At 43.9% G+C, this 22,084-nt stretch overlaps 1 protein-coding gene across 7 annotated transcripts in view; it reads right to left on the bottom strand.

Moving 5' to 3' along the window:
* Positions 1 to 1,158: 1,158 nt before the first annotated feature.
* Positions 1,159 to 22,084, bottom strand: part of STARD13 (StAR related lipid transfer domain containing 13) — a 557,856-nt gene continuing 536,930 nt past the window's right edge. For 5 of the 7 annotated variants that reach the window (XM_005585617.5, XM_005585616.5, XM_005585614.5 and 2 more), the window contains 7 exons: positions 16,046 to 16,244; positions 10,722 to 10,932; positions 9,780 to 9,894; positions 8,680 to 8,901; positions 7,869 to 8,086; positions 4,756 to 4,932; positions 1,159 to 3,723 (listed from right to left, as the gene is read on the bottom strand). In XM_005585617.5, the coding sequence (XP_005585674.3) occupies positions 3,606 to 3,723; positions 4,756 to 4,932; positions 7,869 to 8,086; positions 8,680 to 8,901; positions 9,780 to 9,894; positions 10,722 to 10,932; positions 16,046 to 16,244 (1,260 nt within the window). In that variant the 3' untranslated portion in view covers positions 1,159 to 3,605. The remainder of the gene's footprint in view (positions 3,724 to 4,755; positions 4,933 to 7,868; positions 8,087 to 8,679; positions 8,902 to 9,779; positions 9,895 to 10,721; positions 10,933 to 16,045; positions 16,245 to 22,084) is intronic. The other 2 variants (XM_015439138.4, XM_074021834.1) reach the window with 1 other exon arrangement.

Genomic DNA, 22,084 nt, shown 5'->3' on the forward strand with positions numbered 1-22,084 from the left:
TATAGTCTGCCTATGGAATGTCAAAAATTGTACTTCATCAGTTGTTCAAACTTCATGACTTTGCAGCATTCCAATGTTGCAAGGTCAGGTGTTTATTCACTCCTTGTGCAGTCAGCACACATTGATTTTGCCTTTGTGTCAGAATGTGACACTCCATTTGGTTGGGGTCTGTTTTATGCCTTTACATTTATCTTCCTGAGAAGGAACCATATGGCCAGTTTTTCTGTAACCAAATATCAAAAGACACAGGTGGAACAGTTTTATGTCTAAGAATTTCATGAAGAGTGTTTGGAATAATGTAAAAAAATTTTTTCCTTTTCAAATTTTTTTTAGTTGACAAATAATAATTGTACATATTTGTGGGGTACATAGTCATTGCATGTTTTGATACATATATAGTGATGAGATCAGGGTAACTGGCAGGAATCACCTTTGAATTCATATGATCCATATTCTCAGGACATCTGTAGCCTGGGGCTGCTAGAACGGCCATCACATTCTTTTCTTTCATGTAGAAGAGAAAGAGCGCCATTGAATTCCCCTTTTGCCTACTGTGAAAGCAAAACTTGCAAGTGACAGGGGAAAGTACATGAGATAAGGAGAGAGCAGAGTTGGGACAACTTTTGTAGGGGCATACGGTCTCCTGGGCTTCTGTGGCTTTGGAAGCCTGTGCCTGAGAATGTTTGAGAGCCTCTGCTTTCTTAAGGGCTCTCTTTGCTGATACTTAGAAGTGAAGCTCAGATTTCAAGGGTAGAAGGGAAGAGATTCAGAGTCGTTTGTGGCTACTTTTCATGGTCTAGTAGTGCAGCTGTAAGTCATTTCATCAAATCTTGATTTCTCGTTCACTTAACAAAAATGTAGCTAAAGAGTTTACTAAACCTTTGATAAAAATATTATGAATGTGTTTTTATAACTTCCAGATTTAAGGACAATTAAATTTAAGAAAAAAAATCCCCACTCATCAATTTAATCCCTTAGACCCAGGTTAAGGCACCCAGCCTGATAATGAATGTCTGTTGACAACAACTTCCTTGTATTTGAAGACAGTAGTGACTAGACGGTACCAAGGAGTCAAGGTCATGGCAGGCTATCTTGGGAGAAATCTCCCTCATGAAGCAAGTTTTCCATGTAAAGATGAAGCATGAAAATCAACATCTATTTTATAGAAAATAGGAAATATTTAATATATATAAATTTATTTGCCTTGGCAATTATTTATTTACAATTGATGATTGATACCAACAATTGAGGTAAAAATATACATGAGGTATAAATATAATATTTAAATGCAATAGCGTACTTTATTTCCATTGGCAAGATAACAATGAATAAAATACTGTGGTATTTGACAAACAAGCTTGATGCATCGTTTTTTCTCTTTTTTCCCTTTTCCAAAAAAGATGCACCGTGTTGTTATGTAGCGGTGATATGATTACTATGTGCACAAAAACAAAAAAGTCAGATAATTCGAAGAGAGGGAGAGTCAGAAATACAATCACATTTGTTTTTATTCTGTTTTAGGGATCTTCTAGGTCCTCGTTTCTGAGTGTGATTTTAGGCCAGCAGCATACGCATCCCTGAGACTCCTGAGAAATGCAGAATCTCAGGCCCAGCCCAGATTACTTGGAGCAGAGTCTGCAGTTTCACAAGATCCCCAGGTAATTCATGTGTATGTGAAATCTGGACAAGCCCCCCTCTGGGCGATACAAAGCCACTCACCCTCGTGTGCCTATCATGTTTTGCAAACACGTAGGATCCCATCTCAGGAGCAGGACCAGTGTTTAGCTGGACTAAACTTCACTAGCGATCTTGCTGATGCACATAAAGTAATCTGGCATATATGGTTAAATTAAAGATATTATGGCAGAAGGGACTTTGTTTTGCTCACAAAGCATTGCCCAAAAGGAAAATTATGGATTTGCTGCTACCTTCTTAGGTAGACATGGGAATGAAACATTTCTAGGTCATAATTCAAACTGTATGATTTTCCTTGCACCATATCAAACTCATAGAAAGCTTTTTTATTCCTCTCAATAAAATAATTGCACATTGCTGATAACAGAAACATTATATAAATGCATATAATACAAAAAAACCTGAAAACACTCATTTGCTTTTCTTTTTTTCTCCAACACCATTGCTAAATCATATCAATCTCTATTATGAATGACTAAAGAAAATCTCTCTCCCTGAAATCAAACACACAATAAGTTATCTTTCTCTCCATTGCTGTTGAATTACAATAAAAAGCACATTCGATCCATTAGCAGTTGGCTAAAGGGAGTCAATTTGCTTAGTCTGTACAATAATAAATAAGGTTGGGTCAAATGCATAGGTAGGTTGGATTGGCTAGTGAAGAAACACAGAAGAATTAATAAACCTGACCATATTTTCTAAAACTAATCAAAGAACATAGTTTTGGTCTTATGTTAGTTAAAAACCCTGTCTTTCAGATTGTAAAAGGTTAATGAATTACATTTTAAGAGTATCCTACACATAGCAAAATATGAATTCCCTGAAGCTGTTATGATCTAGGGTTTGAACGGAATGGTCACCATCTCCCTTTGTGTGGTGTCTGAAGTTAAATTCAGTGCAATAAGGAAACACCAATTAACTGTGACCAAATAGGCCACTGGTCAAATAGAATGACATTTAACAACATTATGAAATGTATTTATAAAAACTTGAGACAACACAGGGGCTTCCTTTGGCTGTGAATAAGTAAAGGCTATGGTATTCATCTCGACTTGGGGTCTGTAGTGGTGGGCATGGGAGTGAGAGGTATAGCTTCTGTTTCAGTCACTCGCACGGACTCCAGTGGTCCGTATCTCATGGAAATTCCATCGTACTGGGCCCAGTGGCAACTCCTCATCTAGCCTTAAATTTGGTAATGACTTCTCACCCTCCGCTTTGCTTTAAGGAGGAGTAATTATTCTTTCCCTGCTTTATCCCAGAACTCCTCTCTCAGTTTTTGAATAACAGAAACAAAATGACACATAAGTCTCCTTTAACGTTCTTTTCCTTTGGTTAACTAATCTTTGGTTAGGCATCAGGGCATGTTCACACCTTGGTGTTAGCAGCAGGTTCTGCACAGCTTACAGGACAGTGGAGAGATGGGGCCCAGAGCCACTTGGAAAGAACTATGTGAGGAAGGGACTCACTGAGTCAGACACCGTCCTTTTCAAAACACACAATTCTATATAAAATTGGTATTTTACATATATACAGTAAAGATGGAGATATACACACATATGTACATATGCTATACATACATTTATTTACAGTTAAGTATATACGCTTCTTAGAAGCCTTTAAATAGCAAATTAGGCAATGCACAAGGAATAATCCATTTAATTTTAAGTAATATAGATAAATGTTCTCATTTTAAAATTATATTAGTAGGGATATAGCCATCTCCAGGAAGGCTAAGAAAGTTCTTGGAAATTCTTGCATCTCCAACATTCCAACTTCTTAACGTTTCCATTTTTAGGCATTAACCACGTCCATCAGTTCCTCTTTCTCTCGCTTTCTCACGTGCACACTCTCTGCCATACGCGTTACTTTAGTTTCCTCTTCCCTGAGTTTGATGTCACACTGGGGAAAACTCAGATTTTAGTTTCTGGGCCCTCAGCAATGAGGGGCTGGAAAGAGTTTCTAATCCTGGCAACTTCGGCCGCACACAGATGTCCAAAGCCTTTGCTGTACCATTCTGGGGAGTGACCTCTGTGGGGAAAGAAATCAGAAAGGAAGTGGGAAAGGTGTTTTTTTCAAATCACAGCAATTAGTCATGGTGGACAGGGCTGCCCTTGGGCCCCGATGACCAGTGCACCTGCACACAGTTCGGGCTGCTGTGTCAAGGGGCTCAGGACCTCATTCTGCCATCAGGGGCCTTGAAAACGTCCTGGCTGCTAAGTGTTCATGCTCTCATTTCAGTATTCATCACGTGCTTTCAAATGATACCAACACCTCAGGGTAAAATGAAAAGATTCAGATGAAATCCAGAATTTACTGTGAAAACTCCGTTTTGTCTCCCCATACCAAGAACTGGGTTTAGCACCATGAATGCCTTGGAGGGGTTGGATTTATTTTCTTCTCAAAGAACTACCAGAGGGAGCAGCAAAAGCGGGCAGGCATAAAAGAAATACACGGTCGGGCACGGTGGCTCATGTCTGTAGTCCCAGCACTTTGGGAGGCTGAGGTGGACAAATCACCTGAGGTTGGGAGTTCGAGACCAGCTTGGCCAACATGGTGAGGCCCTGTCTCTACAAAAACATATAAAAATTAGCTGAGTGTGGTGGTGGGCAGCTGTAGTCCCAGCTACTGGGGAGGCTGAAGAGGGAGGATCACGTGAGCCCGGGAGGTGGAGGTTGCAGTGAGCCCTGATGGTGCCACTGTACTCCAGCCTGGGCAACACAGCGAGAACTTGTCTCAAAACGAAACACAAGAGAAGGGAACTCTGATTTACTGAGTACCTACTATGTGTCAGGCTCTGTTGTTGGTGTGTGTTTCATGGGAGAAAGACAGAAATATAAGTGGGCATAAAACAGAAAATAAAAAAAGGCAAAGAGGTGCAGAATTTCAGGAAAGGGGGGAAGACAGAGGGGAGGCATACGTAGCCACCTAGGAAAGCACGCTAATGGCAATGAGGAAACAAATACCGTGAAATAAGAAATCAAGTTGACATCCCTGCTGGATGTACTGTACAAGCTGAGACTCCCAAGATCTGAGCCTGCCATGAGGGGAGTCAGCACTTACTTCAGGTCTATCCTGCAGATGTGAGTCAGTCTCGACTTGCCAGAGCCACACGGTTCTATCAAGTACTGCGAGTCCATCACCACTGCTCGCACGCCACCCAGGAGCTGGGCTTCCTCGTGCTCCACAGAGAGCGACACCAGGGTACACATTCCTTTGGGCAAATCAGTCTTCCAGGTCCTGTAGCAAAACAATCCACACATCAGAGTCATGATGGAGGGAGGAAGAAGAACCTGAACACAGAGCTAAGGTTTGTGTTTATATTTTTCTGCCAACAACCTGGGCTGAGACTCCAATGCTAGTGACTGACTTAGATTAAGCTAATGGCTTTCATAAGCTTGTGTAAAGTTTATACAGAGAATTTCAAAGCAAGGATCTCAGTCTGGGACTTTGAGGCCAGAAACGGTCTTGCAGCTTTCAGATCTGCATTTGGAACTGCCAGCTCTGCTTGGCCGTGGAGGCTCCTGCCCATTCTCATAGCGGTGGTTTTACAGTTTAGGAATTAGAATTCACCCATTCGATTCATTCGGCAGACATCAATTAAGCACCTAGATATGCCAGGCTCTGAGAAGACACCAAGCACATAAAGATAGACACAGTCCAGGAGGAAAAACTGACACTCTAACCAGAATTCTAAAAGCACCGAGGTAAATGCACTGATAAGGTTATGCATGGAGGGCTCTGGGATCACACGGAGGGGGCTACGGGAGGAATATGGAGAAGGCTTCCTGGAGGAGGGGATGCTCAAGGAGAAGTGAACTGGTACGCTTAGCTTGAAGGAAAGGAAACATATGTGGGCCTGCTTATTGTCTTCATATACTTGAGAGGCTCTTGAGTGGGAGAAGAAGTGAATATGGTTGATTTGACTCCAGCAGGCAGAGATAGGCACATTTCTGTGCAGGAGAGAAGCACTGTCTAACAATGTGCACTGTTCAGAAATGAAATGGGCTGCCCTGGGAGGCAGTGAGTTCCCTGTTCCTGGAGCTATTCAAGCAGAGGTGGCTACCCCTTGAAAAAAGGTTGTGAATGGGAGTCAGGAGCTATGCGAACATCTGTGTAACCACTTCTAACTTACCTTTCTGCCCCAGGGATCTATAGTAATAGATCGTATTATTAGAATTCCCATGATTTACTCCGCAAATTCTATTCCCTTACTAAGCTATCTCCTCCATGATTTCAGCCTGTCCTCCTACACCAGGAAGAGAAATGGTGATATGTGCTTGACAAGAACTTGGGAATAACCAAGCCCCACACAAACGCTCAGCGACTTCCATGCTGTGACTCCTCTTTTCACGAACGACGATGTGATAAATCGTGACGACTGAAAGTTGTAAAGGTTTGTCAGAATAAATGGGAGAATCTCCAGCATCTCTCAGCGGAAGCTCCCAAGGAGCTAGCAACGGGTGTGACGTGAGAGACAAATGCAGCAATCCTGAAAGGTGACCAGCCTCATACGTGCTAGACTAGACTGGAAGATGCTCTGAAGACAGGAGGCATCTCAGCCCTGTGCCTCCTCACCACACTCGTCACTTTCCACCTCCTTGTATCCTACACATAAGGAATTCCTGTTGTTAGGAACCAGATCTGGTTCATTGTTAGCCCGTGGAGGACTGTATCTCTTCTCCTTCAGGGCCTCACGGTCCACTCCACTTCTTCAAGTCTTGGATAAAAATCAGTGCAGCGAGACCCCGCCCTGACCATTCTAATTAAAATTCCATCCCTTACTATCTCCCTATCTCATACCTCCCAGGATAAGTCAGCCCATCTCCCTTTCTTATTTTTTATGGCCTTTCCCCAGTGAACTACAAACCCCAAGGGAGCAGGAGAGTGGCTTTCTGCATTCACCTGGCATACCCAGAGCCTATCACAGTGCCTGGCACGTGGTCGTGACGGAATGAAGCACTGATAAATAGCAGGCTGGTGGGGTTGCTGGATGGATGGAAGGAGGGAGGTTCCACACACAGACTCAGGCCCTCAGCCTCCTCTGGAGGGAGGGAGGAGGCACGCTATGGCATGGCCCCATTCCTGTGGCAGCCATCCTGAAACAGCTATTCAGCTTTCCCCTTGTGGAGTGAAAGCATGAAGTTGAATTCTACCAGATGACTCATGTCCTAATAACTTTGGTACTATGCCACCCTTATAAACTGCCAGCATTCTCCACCAGGATCCCAAGGAAGCAGAGATAAATCCATGTATTATTTGGGGAAAACTGACCTTTAAAAGTCAAGGTTCCAAGGGCCAATTCCAAAGTCATAAAGAGCTCATGTGAAAAGTAACCTTTAGTTTGCCATCAAAACTGGTTTCATAAAGTGTTTTAAATATACATTTGGGAGTTTCACAATAGGTTCTTTTTACATTGCTGATCTGTGACATGAGACAGAGTTTGCCAAGATTTTCAATAAAAAAGGATATATTGATCTAATTACCTTTTATTCAGGTTCTTTAGTACCCTCGATTTCTGTTCTGGCTGATGCAATGCTGCATCTCTACTGTGCAAACTTTCTATGATTGGTTGAGCATCCCCTTCCAAACTCCGAGAGCAGGGGTCTGGAACTCAACCCTTACCTCAATCAGAAGCAATATTTCCTTGGCAGACACAGAATCAGCAAGCCTTTTCTGGACCTCCAGGGCAATGCCAAGGTTTCTGAGCGTGGCAACTAGCTATGAGCATCTGAAGTTAAAAAGATGATGGGTTCTGAAGTCATGCCTACCCCAGCCGTGAGAGTTACACACTTTCCCAGGGGAGAAAAACAAAATCAGAAGAAAAGCCAGTCAGATCCATTTGCATAATTTGGCAGAAAGTGCAACTGGACAAACAGCAGCTTTTCTGGGCCGTCTGCTCTGAGGAAATGAATAATATTTATGGCCTAATAAACTGTGTGCTCCACGAGGAGAGGGGCAATCAGAGAGCCCAGGCAGAGCTGTAGACTGGGTGAAAAGACACAGGAAGTCAGGCATCAACACAGAAAACTCAGATGTCACTGAGGGAAACAAGAGCCGGCTTAGTGTTCCCCATGGAGGCTGGACTTCGGTGGGAGCCACCAGGAAGTGCTCACATCTACAGCTCGTGTCCTGCCTTTGGAACAGAACATCATAAACCCTAGAGTCAGGCTCACCTGAGAACCACGAAGTCTCTGGAAGGATGGGGGGCCATGCTGTTCAGCACGTACTGGTAGATCTCTGTTTGCCTATCTAGAGTCTCCACAACCTTCCACTGCACAAAGTCCTCGTCCCACAGGTGGCGCTCTCTCAGCACGCGGTTCAGGACCACCGAAGGGGGCGCTTCCACCTCCACAGAAGCCTTCCACAGCTTCAGGGGGTTCCCGTCGCCCACCTTGGGAAACACAACATCAGAAGCTGAAGAGGCTGTCTGGGAAATGGGTCCAACATTTTTTGTTTGGGCTTTTAGTTTTTCTGTCATACTTTGCTGGGTGTTCAAAAACCATCACTGATTCTGTAAATTGAGAGAGATGCTACATACCTCAGGTTTAACATTTTAGTCCTTAAGCTTAAAAGAATAATAATGATGATAAAAATAATCATCACCAGCACACCCGGTGGTTACTGTGTGCCAGGCACTATTCTAAGCCATTTGGTTTTAAAATCAGCCTTCCTCTGACAGTGGTCCTCTTACAATGCCCATTTTACAGACGGGAAAACGGAGGCACAGAGAGGTGTGTGACTTGCCCAACATCACACAGCTAAGGGGTAGAGCCAGGACCGGGATCCAGCTGTCTGGCTCCATGGTTTACTCTCTGATTATACGCAACAGATCTCTGGACTGAGTCTTTGAGTGGTTCATGTGCCTCAACTGTCCATGTGTGTGCCAAGCCCTGTGGACACAGCAGCTGTTTTCAGTGCAAAAACACATGTCTGATGGTTAGCTGTGGCTTTCTGGGGTGATCTTTTTCCATCCTCTGAGATTACCTTTTTGAAAGCAAGATCTGTATTGTCTGTGCTGGAGCACGTGACCCATCCCTTGAACTTCTCCTTGGCTTCTTTCTGGAGGCCCTGGATGAGATGATTCAGGTAAGTGTGGGAAGTTGCCCCGCTCTCCTCCAGCTGCGTCCCCAGTTCTTCCAGGGTGGGCACGTGGAGCTCAGCCTCCACATACGAGTTACGAGACTGGGCCACCAACTCGTGTGGAACCTAGACCAACGGATGCACGAAAGGGCAACACACTGAGCCAAAGAAACGCTGAGACTCAGAAAGCAAAGCCATTTCACCCACAACCCGGCTCTGAGCCACGGGCCGAGGGCCACACGGCCGGAGATGTTTTCCTAAGATCACTGCCAAGGACGGGAGGGGCCTTCCTAAAGTCAGGAAATACAAATATGTTTCTGAGGCTGTATTTATTATTCAAAACATTGCAATGACTTCCCCTTTATTCTTTCCATTTCCCTTTTATTTTACCTTTAATGTCTTTTTATTCAGTTCGGCAAAATGTGGGCTCAGACAGCTTTACCCACCGTGAATAAGACTTAAAACAGATAGACTTGTGAAGGGAAACATCAAACAGGACTTGGGAATAGCTTTACTTTTTTAGCACACTTTTCCCATTGACAAATGCCAATTCTATCACAAAAGTATGCCACAAGTCTGGTTCACTTACTTCTTTTACATATCTGTGGCTGTATTCATAAGCTGTCATTGGTTCTTAGCAACAAAGATCCCTCAGTATTACACACACACACACACAGATGTTTAACCTAATCAAGTCCCAAGGTAAAATCAAATAGCACATAATTGGCTGACTGGCCTTGAACCTGACAATGGCAGGTGATGCAACTGTTTGCATGAAAACCATCAGGTCTTCATACCAAGGGTATGAGTTCCTGATCAAAGCCTCAATTGTCTAGCTAGCTCCTCAGCTTTCTTGTAAGCAAACACCAGAGCTATAGCATATGCGATTGTCATTGTAAAATCAGGAACAAACAGATAGAAACCATCAATGTAGCAACAATCCCAAGTGTCTTATCTAGTTCCAAGAGCGACTAGGGAGGCGGAGGTTCGAGCCTTTTGCTCACCTCAAAAAGTCTGTCGCATTCCATGATCATGTGCGCGAGCCCCTGAGCTGCTGCCAGATTCTCGTTGAGGTCCTTTTGATCTGGCTTCCCGGTGGCGTATTTCTTCTGTATGACTCTGTAATTGAATGTGAGTATGCTAAGCAGATCCCACACCAAATAGCTTGTCACAATACCAAACTCATCCCTTTTGTTTTCTGTTTATACCCAGATGCTGTCCAGATCCCAGGCTTTTGTGTTTCCAAATAAAAACAATGATCACATATCTTAGATATTCTGAATCAGGCTAACAGTCTGACAGTTCACAAGGAAACATCTTGGAAAACTAAAAGGGCAGGAAGAACAGCGGGGGATGAAATTAATCTATTTTTCCAAAGTTTCAAGCCCCTTAACTGCAAGCTCCTGTGCTTTGGTCTTAAATATAGCCTTCTAAAGATTGTAAAATACTACTGTGTGTATATTTTTCTCCTCACTCACACAGACAACACAAAACTCAAGCTTTCTGCATCACAGCTGGCATTCTTCAATGCTAGCTCAATAATTCTATGAATCTGAGCCCCGTGAATTAGGGTGCCTCACAAGATTTTCTGATTATGAAAAGAGTGTTGACAAATCCTGAAGTTGAAATGTAGCATGGAGACATGTTTTATCTATCTGTAATCTATTATCTATCTTTCTCTATTATGTACCTATCAATCCTCTCTTTATCATCTATCATCTATTTATCATCTATCTATTTAGCTGTCATCTATTATCTAATTTATCAATCTATCGTCGATCTATCTACCTACCTATCTATAATCTGTCTCTCTATCAATATATCCATTCATATCTATCTATCCATCCATCCATCCATCCATCCATCCATCCATCCATCCATCCAGTCTTATAAACTGTGGGAATGCCTGCTTTGGGATTACTGTTGTTACTGAGGAAAAAACCCACCGTGGAGAGCTTTCTTTCTTCAATAAATTAAGATGAAAGAGGGAGGGGGCCAGACACACTGCCAGGTTCATGGGCGTCATCTGATTCTCTTCCACCAAGTTGACGACGTCATTCAGGAAACACAAGAGCGTCTGCAGGACCTCCCTGTTCTCGTCGGCCAGTAGCAGGATGGCAGCCTGCACGGCCTGCAGCCGCTGCTCTTTGGAGACATCTGAGGAAAAGTGGATGCCAGGTCATTGGAGGAGCAGACACAGAAAGAGCCAGCTGGGAGGCATTGTGTAAGCTCCACCTCCCTGGTGCGAACGTACACCCAGAGTCATCACCACCAACAACAACCAGAGCAGCAGGAAAGGCACAAAGAAGTCAGTAATTGCTGAGGCCTTGCAGCTCATGGGAGGCAGAGCTGAGTCCCAACCCTTGCAACTGAACTCTGGATCCCGCAGTCTCAATGGCCAAGCAGGGTTTAGAAAGGGGCACCACCATCCTGGCTTTCTGTATTCTGAGCAATGAACCCACTCACCTGCTTTCAGAGGGCTTCTGGGTGAAGTTGGTGATTAGGACTCTGTCAACCTGGCATCCCTCTTGCCCATCCTCCCTGACAAACAGTTTGGGAAGCCCCTTTCAGGATGCCCAGGGCTCCGTGGGACATGGTTTGAAAACCACTGGGTTAGGGAACAGGAGCCTTGCCTTGCCTTTCTCCACCCCTGCCAGCCAGGCCATGATGGCAGTGCTGCACGATTCACCGGGAGTGGTGTTGAGCTGCTGCGACCTCTGACCTCATTCCTAGAGGGTCAGCTTCTCGAAGGGAAGCCTGTACCTCTTCCTTTTTCCTACAAATCTCCCAGGCTTGCTTTGCAGGATGCCTGCTATTGACTTCATGTGGAGACCCAGCGTCACCTGTTCCATAATCTTGGGGTTTATGGAAATTGAGGCTGTGCTTGGAGAAGAAAAACCAGGCTGCCTAAGGTTATGGGGGATATCTGGCCCTTCTCAGTCCCATCATCCTTGAAGGTGGTCCTCATGGTGGTGGTTGCCGGTTATGCAGGCTTACCAGGGAATTGGTTCCAACAATATGAGGTGAACTAAGTGGAAAACCACACCAAATGAGTGATAGGTGCTGTCTTTTGCTGCTCCCATCCGTGGCTGTGTTTATTTAGTGATCAGTTTAGTCCTCTCACTGCGAAAGACACTGTCGTGAGCTTGCTTCTGTCGACACTGTTGTCTTTCTTAAAATGCCATGTTCTGGTACGGGGGCCTCCACACTAGGGTGTCTGCACTCTCCAGGGGTGGGGAGGTGTGCTCCTGACAGTCTCTTGAGGTGTGAGAAGAAATCATTAGCACTCCCATGTGTGTTTATCTTTTCTCTTACCCATTAAAAATACTGATCGGGGGTGCTTTATAATGTGCATAGTACATTATGGTATATCCAGTATATTTATATTACTAAACATAAATACACATTCAGATATTTGCTACTGGCAGGAGCGCATGATAAAAACAAACTCAGAGCTGGCTGTTCTAGAAGGGCTGAGGTGTGACCTTCTGTGGGGATCCTGGCTGGCCCCAGGCTTTGTGGTCCCAGGGGGCTATGGATGCTGGATTCGCCTACATTCCCATGCCAGAGGCGTGACGTCACATCCCAAGGCTGACCACACTCTGGCCCTGATTAGCAAATCCAAGTTCCTGGAAAAGCCTGAGCATGCCTTCAGCGGTCTGAAACCTGTCCCCACTCCTCCCAGCATGTCCGCTGTGTACTGGCATGAGATATACCTGGGGTTCACAGAGAAGAGCCATTTCGTTAAAATTATAGCAAACCAATTTTCTTACTCTCGCTTGGGGTGGAGCAGAAACAGATGGTACTAATGATCTCAAGCTTGTGAGAGGTGCTTGAGCCGCTGAATTGTTTTAAATATGCTGCTCCAGGTAAGGTGTCCAGTGTGTATACATTGTTTAACTTTACTAAGCTGCTTTTCCATGCCAACATTTTTTTCCCAGCCATCATTTTTGAAGAGTTGCCTGTCATCTCTATTTGTTTTCTCAGTTTCCTTTCTATTCACTTATTCTTTTATCCCTCCGAAAATACTTCCTGTCCATTATTGTTATTATTATTATTATTTACTAAAAATGCTTGAAATACCTAAATTCAGCATTTGTTTTGGATCCTATGCTCTTTCAGCTTTCTGTTACATACCACGTGGCTGACTCTCAGGGGATGATTCTAGGTTTGAATTTTTAAGTGTGGATAATTTGCAATCATATGGGAGATCCTGGCACCTCAAATTCAGAATCCTGTGGATTCTGAACCCTTCTGCTCTCCAATTTCCACTTCTTTCAATCATGAGGCCTTAAAGCCTTATGGTTGTCTTTGACTCCTCCATCCTTCTCCCTCCTCCAGATGGGTAGGACTCAAATATTTTCATTACCCATCGAACACTCCAATGTACTTCATCATTTGACAAAAGCCCAAGAAGTGGCATAGCTGAAAACAGAACTTCTCTGGAGGACTGGAGGAGGAACCGTTCCTCTCTGCCACAGTAGCAGTTTGGAAACTTTGACTCTAGAGTCTATGCATGGAATGTCTTCTCTTCAGTCTCACTGCTGGAAGTCCCTGCAGGCAATTCAGAACCTTGATTAGTATGCTGACTCCCTGAGCCTCCATGCTCGTCCAGTTCAGTGCCTCTTGTGCACCACTTCCAGATTCCTGGGTCAATCACACGGTGCTGATGGACTTTCTCCCTGTGGCAGATACAAGGCTGGCCACTTACTCAATTCCCATTCTTCTCTTCTTCCTCATTAAGAAAGCACATGTTCTGCTCAGGTGTGAGCTGCAATATACTCAGGGAAATGGGTCCCTCCCTCAGACCCAAACCTGCCCTAAACCAAAACTGGTATCCCAGGTCTTCTTTTTCAGTGTTTGGTTTAAGAAGTAAGCCACTTCTGCCTGAGGGGACCAAGAAAAATGCTAAGAGCTTCTGTAAGACGTATGTCCTTGATAAAAAGAGATACATGGCCAAGGAGAAGTGCAGTCACTCTCTTCTTGCCTTGGAATGTGATTTTGTGAAGACCTGATAAATATAAGTTGTGACAATTATACTGTGACCTTAAAGGGAAAGTCAAGAGAGGCTGACTTTAGCCCTGGCATCACTGAGCTGTGGGATACCCAACTCTGGAATTATGTGAGATAATAAAATGTACTTATTGTTTAAACGACTGTTCGTTGGATATCTGGTTCCGTCTTTACAGCTGAGAACATTGTAACTGTAAAGTAATATGAATTACTTTCTTTTTTATTCTTAAAGTTTGGAATGTCTAGAAAATAAGTCCCTCAACAACACCCGACAGTTCCCCGATGCTTAATGAATCAAGCATACACTCCTTGCCCTAATATTCAATGTCCTTCCTTTATGGCCCCAGTGTCGTTTTCAGTGTCATTTGGTGTCACTCTGTACATCTGCCATACATGCAAGCCAGATGAATACCCTGGGCTCTCTTGACATCAGTTTATGCTATCTGCAGAGCAGGTACCCAAAATGTGTTCCTCACATATGTCAGCCTTCAGTTGTCACTTCCTCCGTGAAGCCCTCATTCTTTATCTCTCTCTCCTTGGACTTTTCTGTAACCTTTCTATGGAACTTCTCCAACTTTGTAGTGTTGGAGTTATTTATGTTCATGCCTCATCTCCCTTATTGTAAGATCCTTAAGATCAGAGAGTGAGTCTCATCCATCCATATGCTCTGCCATGCTCAGCACGGTGCCCGGTACAGAAGCCACACTCTGTAAATGTTTGCTTAGCTAAAATAAAGCCTGCTTTGATCTGGCTGCTTGCTTGTGACTCAGAAAGGGCCAAAGACATTTATTTCTTTCAAGTAATGTGGCTTTAGCCTTAGACTAGTGTCAACTTTAGCCCAAGAACTGATTAAATGTAAAGATTCGTATCTGATACTTCCAAACCATAAGGGAGGCTTAATTGAAAAATGCAGTTCAACCTCTCACAGCAACAACATCAAGAACTCCCTGTTTGGGCTCTAGCAACTTGTGTCACTAATTTGACTTAACCTACTTACTTTGAAAAACTAATGTTTACTTAGTGGGTTGCCACCTTAATCTGTTTTCACAAGTGGTTCTGATTATAATCCTTCCTGAGTTTGCAGTATCATGGACTCCTTAAACACATTTTATACAGAATTCTCTATAGCACGGATATTCTTCAGATTGGATCAAGTCCATGTCAAGGTCCATTTCAGGCATATTTTGCTGAAAACTCAAAACTCAAAGTCCATGGGCCAAATGGCTTTTTTTCCCCCATGAATTGGGATCTGGGCCATCAAAATAATTCATAATGTTAACATTGTCATATCTAGCAAAGAGTCACAAGTTTAATTTCCTTCTTTTTTTTTCTTAGACGGAGTTTCGCTCTGTCACCCAGGCTGGAGTTCAGTGGCCCGATCTTCACTCACTGCAACCTCTGCCTCCCGGGTTCAAGCAATTCTCCTGCCTCAGCCTCCCAAATAGCTGGGATTTTAGGCACTGGCCACCATGCCTAGCTAATTTTTGTATTTTTAGTAGAGATGTGGTTTCACCATGTTGGCCAGGCTGGTCTTGAACTCCTGACCTCAGACAATCCAACCACCTCGACCTCCCAAAGTGCTAGGATTACAGGTGTGAGCCACCATGCCCAGCCCACGTGTTTATTTCTAATAACCCTATTGCAACCACTTATAGTAGGATATGCTGCTTAATCAATAATTGTTATTTTCAGGGATTATTTTAATTATACAGGCTTTGCTGACAACATCATTAAAAAAAATCCAAGTGAAAATACAAATAAGTTCATTTAAGCTTAATGAAAAGTGTGCTTACTTTTCACCAATGAAGATGCATTGTACTAAAATACATTTGTTTTTATTTGCTGTCATTTTAATTCATGTCACTTTGAATTTCCTATATCCCAAAGAAATGCTTACTTTTTTAAAAAATTGAAGAAGTTTTAATAAATACCTATATATAAAACAACTTCTATTGTGTCACTTTTCATTTTAAATTTTTGTAAATGTATTGGAAGTTTGTTTTAGATCGTACACAAAACTCTCTTGAGAAGGAATATTTTGATGTCAAAAAGGTATTTTCAAATGCATAAACAAATGGCCTGTGGATTTCCATACCAAACTTTGAGCAAAAGTTACTTCTGTAGAGGAGAACAGGATTACATTCATCTTTATGGATTGATGTGTTATTCGTATAATTAAAACTCAATCTATAGGGAATTATTTTCGTTACAGTGGAAGGATGCCCACGAGAACACCAATCTCATTATTTCCACTTACACTGATAGATGTGGAGGAAGGTCTCGCTGAGCTTGTTGGTGAAAAGAGGCTCAGGGAGGTCCCGGAAGAACTGTTTCACCATATCCGCCACGTCATAAGCAGACTGGTCTTCATAGTTGACGTTCTCAGGGAAGTTCTCATTCATTTGGCGTAGGGCATGGATTCGAGACTTCACTCCTGACTTGCGAAAAAGACCCACCTGAAACGAAGCCATAGGGATGTGTCAGCCAGGCCACACTTAGTTGTAAGGAGGAGGAGGAAGCATGGGATGGGAACTGGATGAGCTGGAATTGCCTCCCAATTAGTACATGCTGAACTGTTAGTATAGCTACTTTAGGCAGTAGCCGAACACTGTCTTCTTCTCCTATGAAATGAAGATGAGAATAAAACCCTACCGCACAGGATTACTGTGGAGAGTAAGTGAGGAAATAGATGTGCATGTGCTCTGCGACCTATTACATCTTATCACACTGCAGATGTTATTATTATTTTATTCATTTATTCAACAAGTAGTGATTAAGTAACCACTGTGTACAGGCATGCTTAGAGTTCCTAGGTGTCATTAGTGAGCAGAGCAGATAAAATTCCCTGCCCTCTAGGGTTTACATTGCCATGGGGGTTTTGAGAAAGTTTGGTCAATGGGAGGTTTGGTGAAAACTATGTGGGTGGTGGATGAAAGAATCCCAGATAAACAGTCATATCCAGTGCCCTGCAGGGGAGTTTTACGGGGAATATGTTCGTGAAACAGAATAATATCCTAAGTACATATTTTGATTTAAGGGATTTATTTACTTTTTCTTCTTTGGAATTCTTGGCACTTACTTTTCTACCTGTTTGTTTTTATGCTATAAGCTATGGCTCTAGTGAGAATGAGTCCTGCGTGGCTTTTTCTTCAAACCTCGAGATAATGTCATATCATGCCTTTTTCATCTTAGAGCCCAGGCTCCTCCCTTACTTGATAAATAAATGGAACATTCAGGCATCAAGGACAGAGTGGCCCTAATGAGAATGACTGAGGCAGAGCAGAGCCCGGCAAGAATGAAGACCCTGCAATGGTTGGGCAGGTTAAGCTCTAGGCCCTCTAGAGGAACTTCCTGTGCTGGACTTAGCCTGCATCCAAAAAGGAACTGAACTTTTCTGCGCGCCCTGGCTTATAGGGAAAAACATGTCTGCTATTTTTTAAATGCCTATAGGGAGTTGATTTGCTTCAACCCTCAATTTCCACAGCTGTCATTCCCCAGTGGCTCAAGGGTTGGCCCACTTGTGCAAAGCAAGGTAGAACCTTCCTGAGTTGCTCGTCAGGTAGACGGTGGACGCTAGTGTCAGTCACTGATCTGCCTCCCTATGCCTGCAGGAATGTCTAACATAGGCCATCTTACTGACCACGCTGTGTGCCAGGCCGGCCTCCACCCGAGTTTGGTATCTGACAAAGGCTGTCCTGATTGCTGCAACAAATGGAGAAGAGCCCTCATTTTTTTTAAAATTGTGGTAACAGCAAGGGAAGGATTCCAAGCCATTAGAGCATACTCAGGTTTTTGTATATGTCAGCTGAATGGATCACAGAGGAAATTATACACTGCTACTTTTTGTGGCCATAAAAACAGAATTCTTAGTAATATTTCTTTGCATTCCAAGGCTTATTGCTCTAATCCCACACATCAGGATATTCAGCCTGATAATATCATCACTTAAAATATGAACTACTTTCTTTTTTATTCTTAAAGTTTGGAATGTCTAGAAAATGCCCAATTTTGCCATACTTAGATGACTCGCCACAAAGAATCTAGACAATATTTATCTTCCTTCAACTGGCAATGACTCCAAATTTCATCAAAGGGCATGGAAAGAAAGCATGTACTGTCAAAAGAGAAAAAAATTCAAGATGTCAGGTGAGTGATTATTGGGGTGAGATCCATCTCCGACTTGTTTACATCTTCTGCTTTTCTGATTTTGGAAGGAGGCCCAGGACTGTGCACACCACAGGGCTGGTTGTGCTGCACGAGTTCTCAGAATTGAGATGCCCTGAAGGTAAATACTTCGGTGTGACTCACAAATATTTATCCTCATATGAGCGGGTATTATTCCATTTGAGAAGAATTCCTATTTTTTAACCGCAGAGAAATATTGATCAGGATCTATAAAAAGAAGAAAGCAGACAGTGTTTCTGTTTAAATTGTCGGGCACGTTCCTCTTTTGTCCACCATGTCTTGCGGGCTGTTTCTGGGCACACACTCTTGTGCGTGCACACACACATCCAGAGATGCTATCTTTGTATTGTTCGGTTTCCAAGTTTCTTTCTCGTTTCAGCAAATATTGTTATTTTAATTATTTTGGACATGTCTGGAGCTCTCCAGCTGCGGGCTCTGAACTGCTTGTTCTGACTGAGATCTTAGGATGTCCAGAGGGTTGTCAGGGATTTATTTGTGCTGCTTCAAATTCTGACAATAACCTTCCTGCCCTGCCCTTGTCTTCTAGGGCACACGGGAAATACAGACATATGTATATATTTTGGTTTCTGTGGATTTTTGTTGGAAGTACAGCAGGAAAATTTTCTTTCGTAAACCTAATAAAGAAAAGGTGGTCTCAAATCAGATTCCAGTTGTAGTAGCTGCAGATGGCAAAAGGGAAAGATGGAAAGAACCTCTCTTCAAAGCTAATGATGAACTGATGATTGAGCTAACCCCGGAACTATTCTATTTCCGGACTTTTTTTTTTTTTTTTTGAGATGGAGTCTGGCTCTGATACCCAGGCTGGAGTGTGGTGGTGCATTTAAGTGATTCTCCTGCCTCAGCCTGCTAAGTAGCTGGGATTACAGGTGCCCGCCATCACACCCAGCTAATTTTTGTATTTTTTAGTAGAGACAGGGTTTCACCACGTTGGCTAGGCTGGTCTCGAACTCCTGACCTCAAGTGATTCACCCACCTCGGCCTCCCAAAGTGCTGGCATCACAGGTGTGAGCCACCATGCCTGGCCTATTTCCTGACTTTTCATTTGTGTTTTGTGAGACCATGAATTTCCTGTCATTTAAGCCATTTTGGGATGGGGCTTCTAGTGGTCGCTGTGGAAAGCCGCTGGGCACAGTGAGTAGAAGATGGTCTTTCTAAGGCATAGAGAGATCCTGAGACCAGAGGAAGAGCTTCCCCTTTCCATCCTCATAGAAAAACACAGTGATGGCAACGAATGGTTTCCAATAATCATTTCTTCTTCAGAAAGTTTTGGCCGAGCACGGCGGCTCACGCCTGTAATCCCAGCACTTTGGGAGGCCGAGGTGGTTGGATTGTCTGAAGTCAGGAGTTTGAGACCAGCCTGGCCAACATGGTGAAACCCCGTCTCTACTAAAAATATAAACATTAGCTGGGTGTGGTGGTGGGTGCCTGTAATCCCAGCTACTCGGGAGGCTGAGGTGGGAGAATCTCCTGAACCTGGGAGGCAGAGGTTGCAGTGAGCTGAGATTGCGCCACTGCGCTCCAGCCTGGCAACAGAGCCAGACTCCATCTCAAAAAAAAAAAAAAAAAAAAAAAGTTTCCAAAGCAAGGATTTGATCTGAATTTTTCACAAGAGATAGTTTTCCACATAAAAAATGGAGAACCTAAGAAATTCTTTTTCTTTTTTTTTTTTTTGAGATAGAGTCTCACTCTATCTACCAAAGCTAGAGTGCAGTGGCATGATCTCAGCTCACCACAACCTCCATCTCCTGGGTTCAAAGTGATTCTCCTGCCACAGCCTCCCAAGTAGCTAGGATTATAGGTGTGCACCACACCCAGCTTTTTTTTTTTTTTTTTTTTTTTTGAGACGAAGTCTCGCTCTTGTCCCCCAGGCTGCAGTGTGATGGCGTGATCTCAGCTTACTGCAACCTCTGCTTCCCAGGTTCAAGCAATTCTCCTGCCTCAGTCCCCTGAGTAGCTGGGATTACAGGCACCCACCACCACACCTGGCTAATTTTTGTATTTTTAGTAGAGACAGATTTTTACCATGTTGGTCAGGCTGGTCTAGAACTCTTGACCTCAGGTGATTCACCCGCCTCGGCCTCCCAAAGTACTGGGATTACAGGTGTGAGCTGCCACGCCTGGCCTACTTATTGTATTTTTTAGCAGAGATGGTGTTTCACCATGTTGGCCAGGCTGGTCTCAAACTCCTGACCTCAGGTGATCTGCCCGCCTCAGCCTCCCAAAATGTTGGGATTATAAGTGTGAGCCACCGTGCCTTCCCTGTTGCTCATCCTTCTGACCAGAGTGGGTGGCAGGCAACAGCCCCAGCTCCCTCGGCTTCGTTATGAGGAAGATCCCAGGAGGGTATAATGTTTTTCCTTCACTTTTGTGTGTCACCCATAGGCAGGCAGCCTGAGCTGTCACACAGAGTCTCACACACTGAGTTTAACGCTCTGCTGTCTTGGTTTTGAAATTCTCAATGATTTATGAACAAGCGATCCCACATTTTCTCTTTTCACTGGTCCCACAAATGGTATAACAGGTCCTGCTGTCATCTACTGTTAAAGCTCAGCCCAGCCACCCTCTTGAGAAAGGGGAGAGTGGCCGTCAGCAATGCAGAGTTCATTGTATAAGCATCTCTCCTGCATGTGATCTCTCGCTCCTTTTGAAGATAAAAGCGGAGTGATGAGTGTCCCCTTGGTCTAGTTTTCCTGTCCTCTCTCTTTTGTTTTTCACCTAAAAACCTAGCTATGAGAAAGCAAGGACTCAGCTGGGCACGGTAGCTCACGCCTGTAATCCCAGCACTTAGTGGGGGCCTAGGCATGTGCATCACCTGAGGTCAGGAGTTCGAGACCAGCCTGGCCAACATGGTGAAACCCTATCTCTATTAAAAATACAAAAATTAGTTGGGTATGGTGGTGCGTGCCTGTAAATCCCAGCTACTAGGGAGGCTGAGGCAGGAGAATCACTTGAACCCGGGAGGTGGAGTTGCAGTGAGCTGAGATTGTGCTACTGCACTCCAGCCTGGGTGCCAGAGCGAGACTCTATCTCAAAAAAGAAAAAAAAAAAAAAAGTGAGGACTCAAGGGTAATTTCACTGGATAGCCCCAGAGCACTGCTTACTTTATCTGAGGCAGGCAACAGGCAAAGTGACAAACAGGCAGTGGGGCCAGGGACACTTGTACTGAGTACCAAGTCTTCCCAGCATGATTAGGCTTTTAAAACTTACTGCTCTATTAGGAGGAGAGGCTGAGCATGAGTGGTGCATTAGAATTCAAATTCCATCTGAATAATATTAAATCTCCCTCTTGGCATCCTGTTTATGCTAATCTTTTTCGGGACTTAATGATGTTTATCAGGACTTCCATTTCCTCTTCTTTAGAAATGTGCTCCGCTAATGAAGGAAGGTTGGTTTTCTTCAGAAAGAGAAAGATTCGTAAGAAGAGTATGCGGCAGATTCTTATTTTGAGCATTGCAGGTTCAGCCTCTCACTGCAGTGACTTCGTATTCATCAGGAATAGGTATAACTATCCTGTGCACAGTTGATTTAGGGCAGAAATAAAAGCTCAGACAACACAGCAAGGCTCCTCTCACACATTACTATGTCTGAATACAAATGGTTCATAATTGAAGGCTAAACTTCCTCATCTCACCCACAGCCAGCTGCAAGGGCAAACATGAACACTCTGTTGCATCATGTAGGAACTGCTGTGCACGCGGGAGTGTGGAAAGCGAAGGGCTGGCAATGTTTCAGGCTCTGTGGGGCAGGGTCACCTGCAATGAGTACTTATATGCGAGGAGAGTGCTTAGCACGGGGAGAAGCGGCCAACGCGCTGCAGGGAGCCTCCTCCCTGAGACTCAGGGCAATGCCCTGGGAGAGTATGGGGCGGTGCTTCCTATTAAAACGTGGCGTACAAGGGGGATATTTGTGGATGTTCCCATCTTCTGCAGCTTTGAGGCTGGGTTCTCCAGGCCTTGGGCAGACTGGAATCTTTTCAATTCCGCGGAGGTGCTGTTGGCAAAGCAAGAACATTTTGTTTGGTGTCGCTCTCCTTCCTTTTCACTCTTTCCCCTCGCTTTTCTGATTGATTCGCTTTTATTAGCTCTTGCTT

Source organism: Macaca fascicularis, chromosome 17, assembly GCF_037993035.2.
Source record: "Macaca fascicularis isolate 582-1 chromosome 17, T2T-MFA8v1.1".
Classification (NCBI taxonomy): Eukaryota; Metazoa; Chordata; class Mammalia; order Primates; family Cercopithecidae; genus Macaca; species Macaca fascicularis.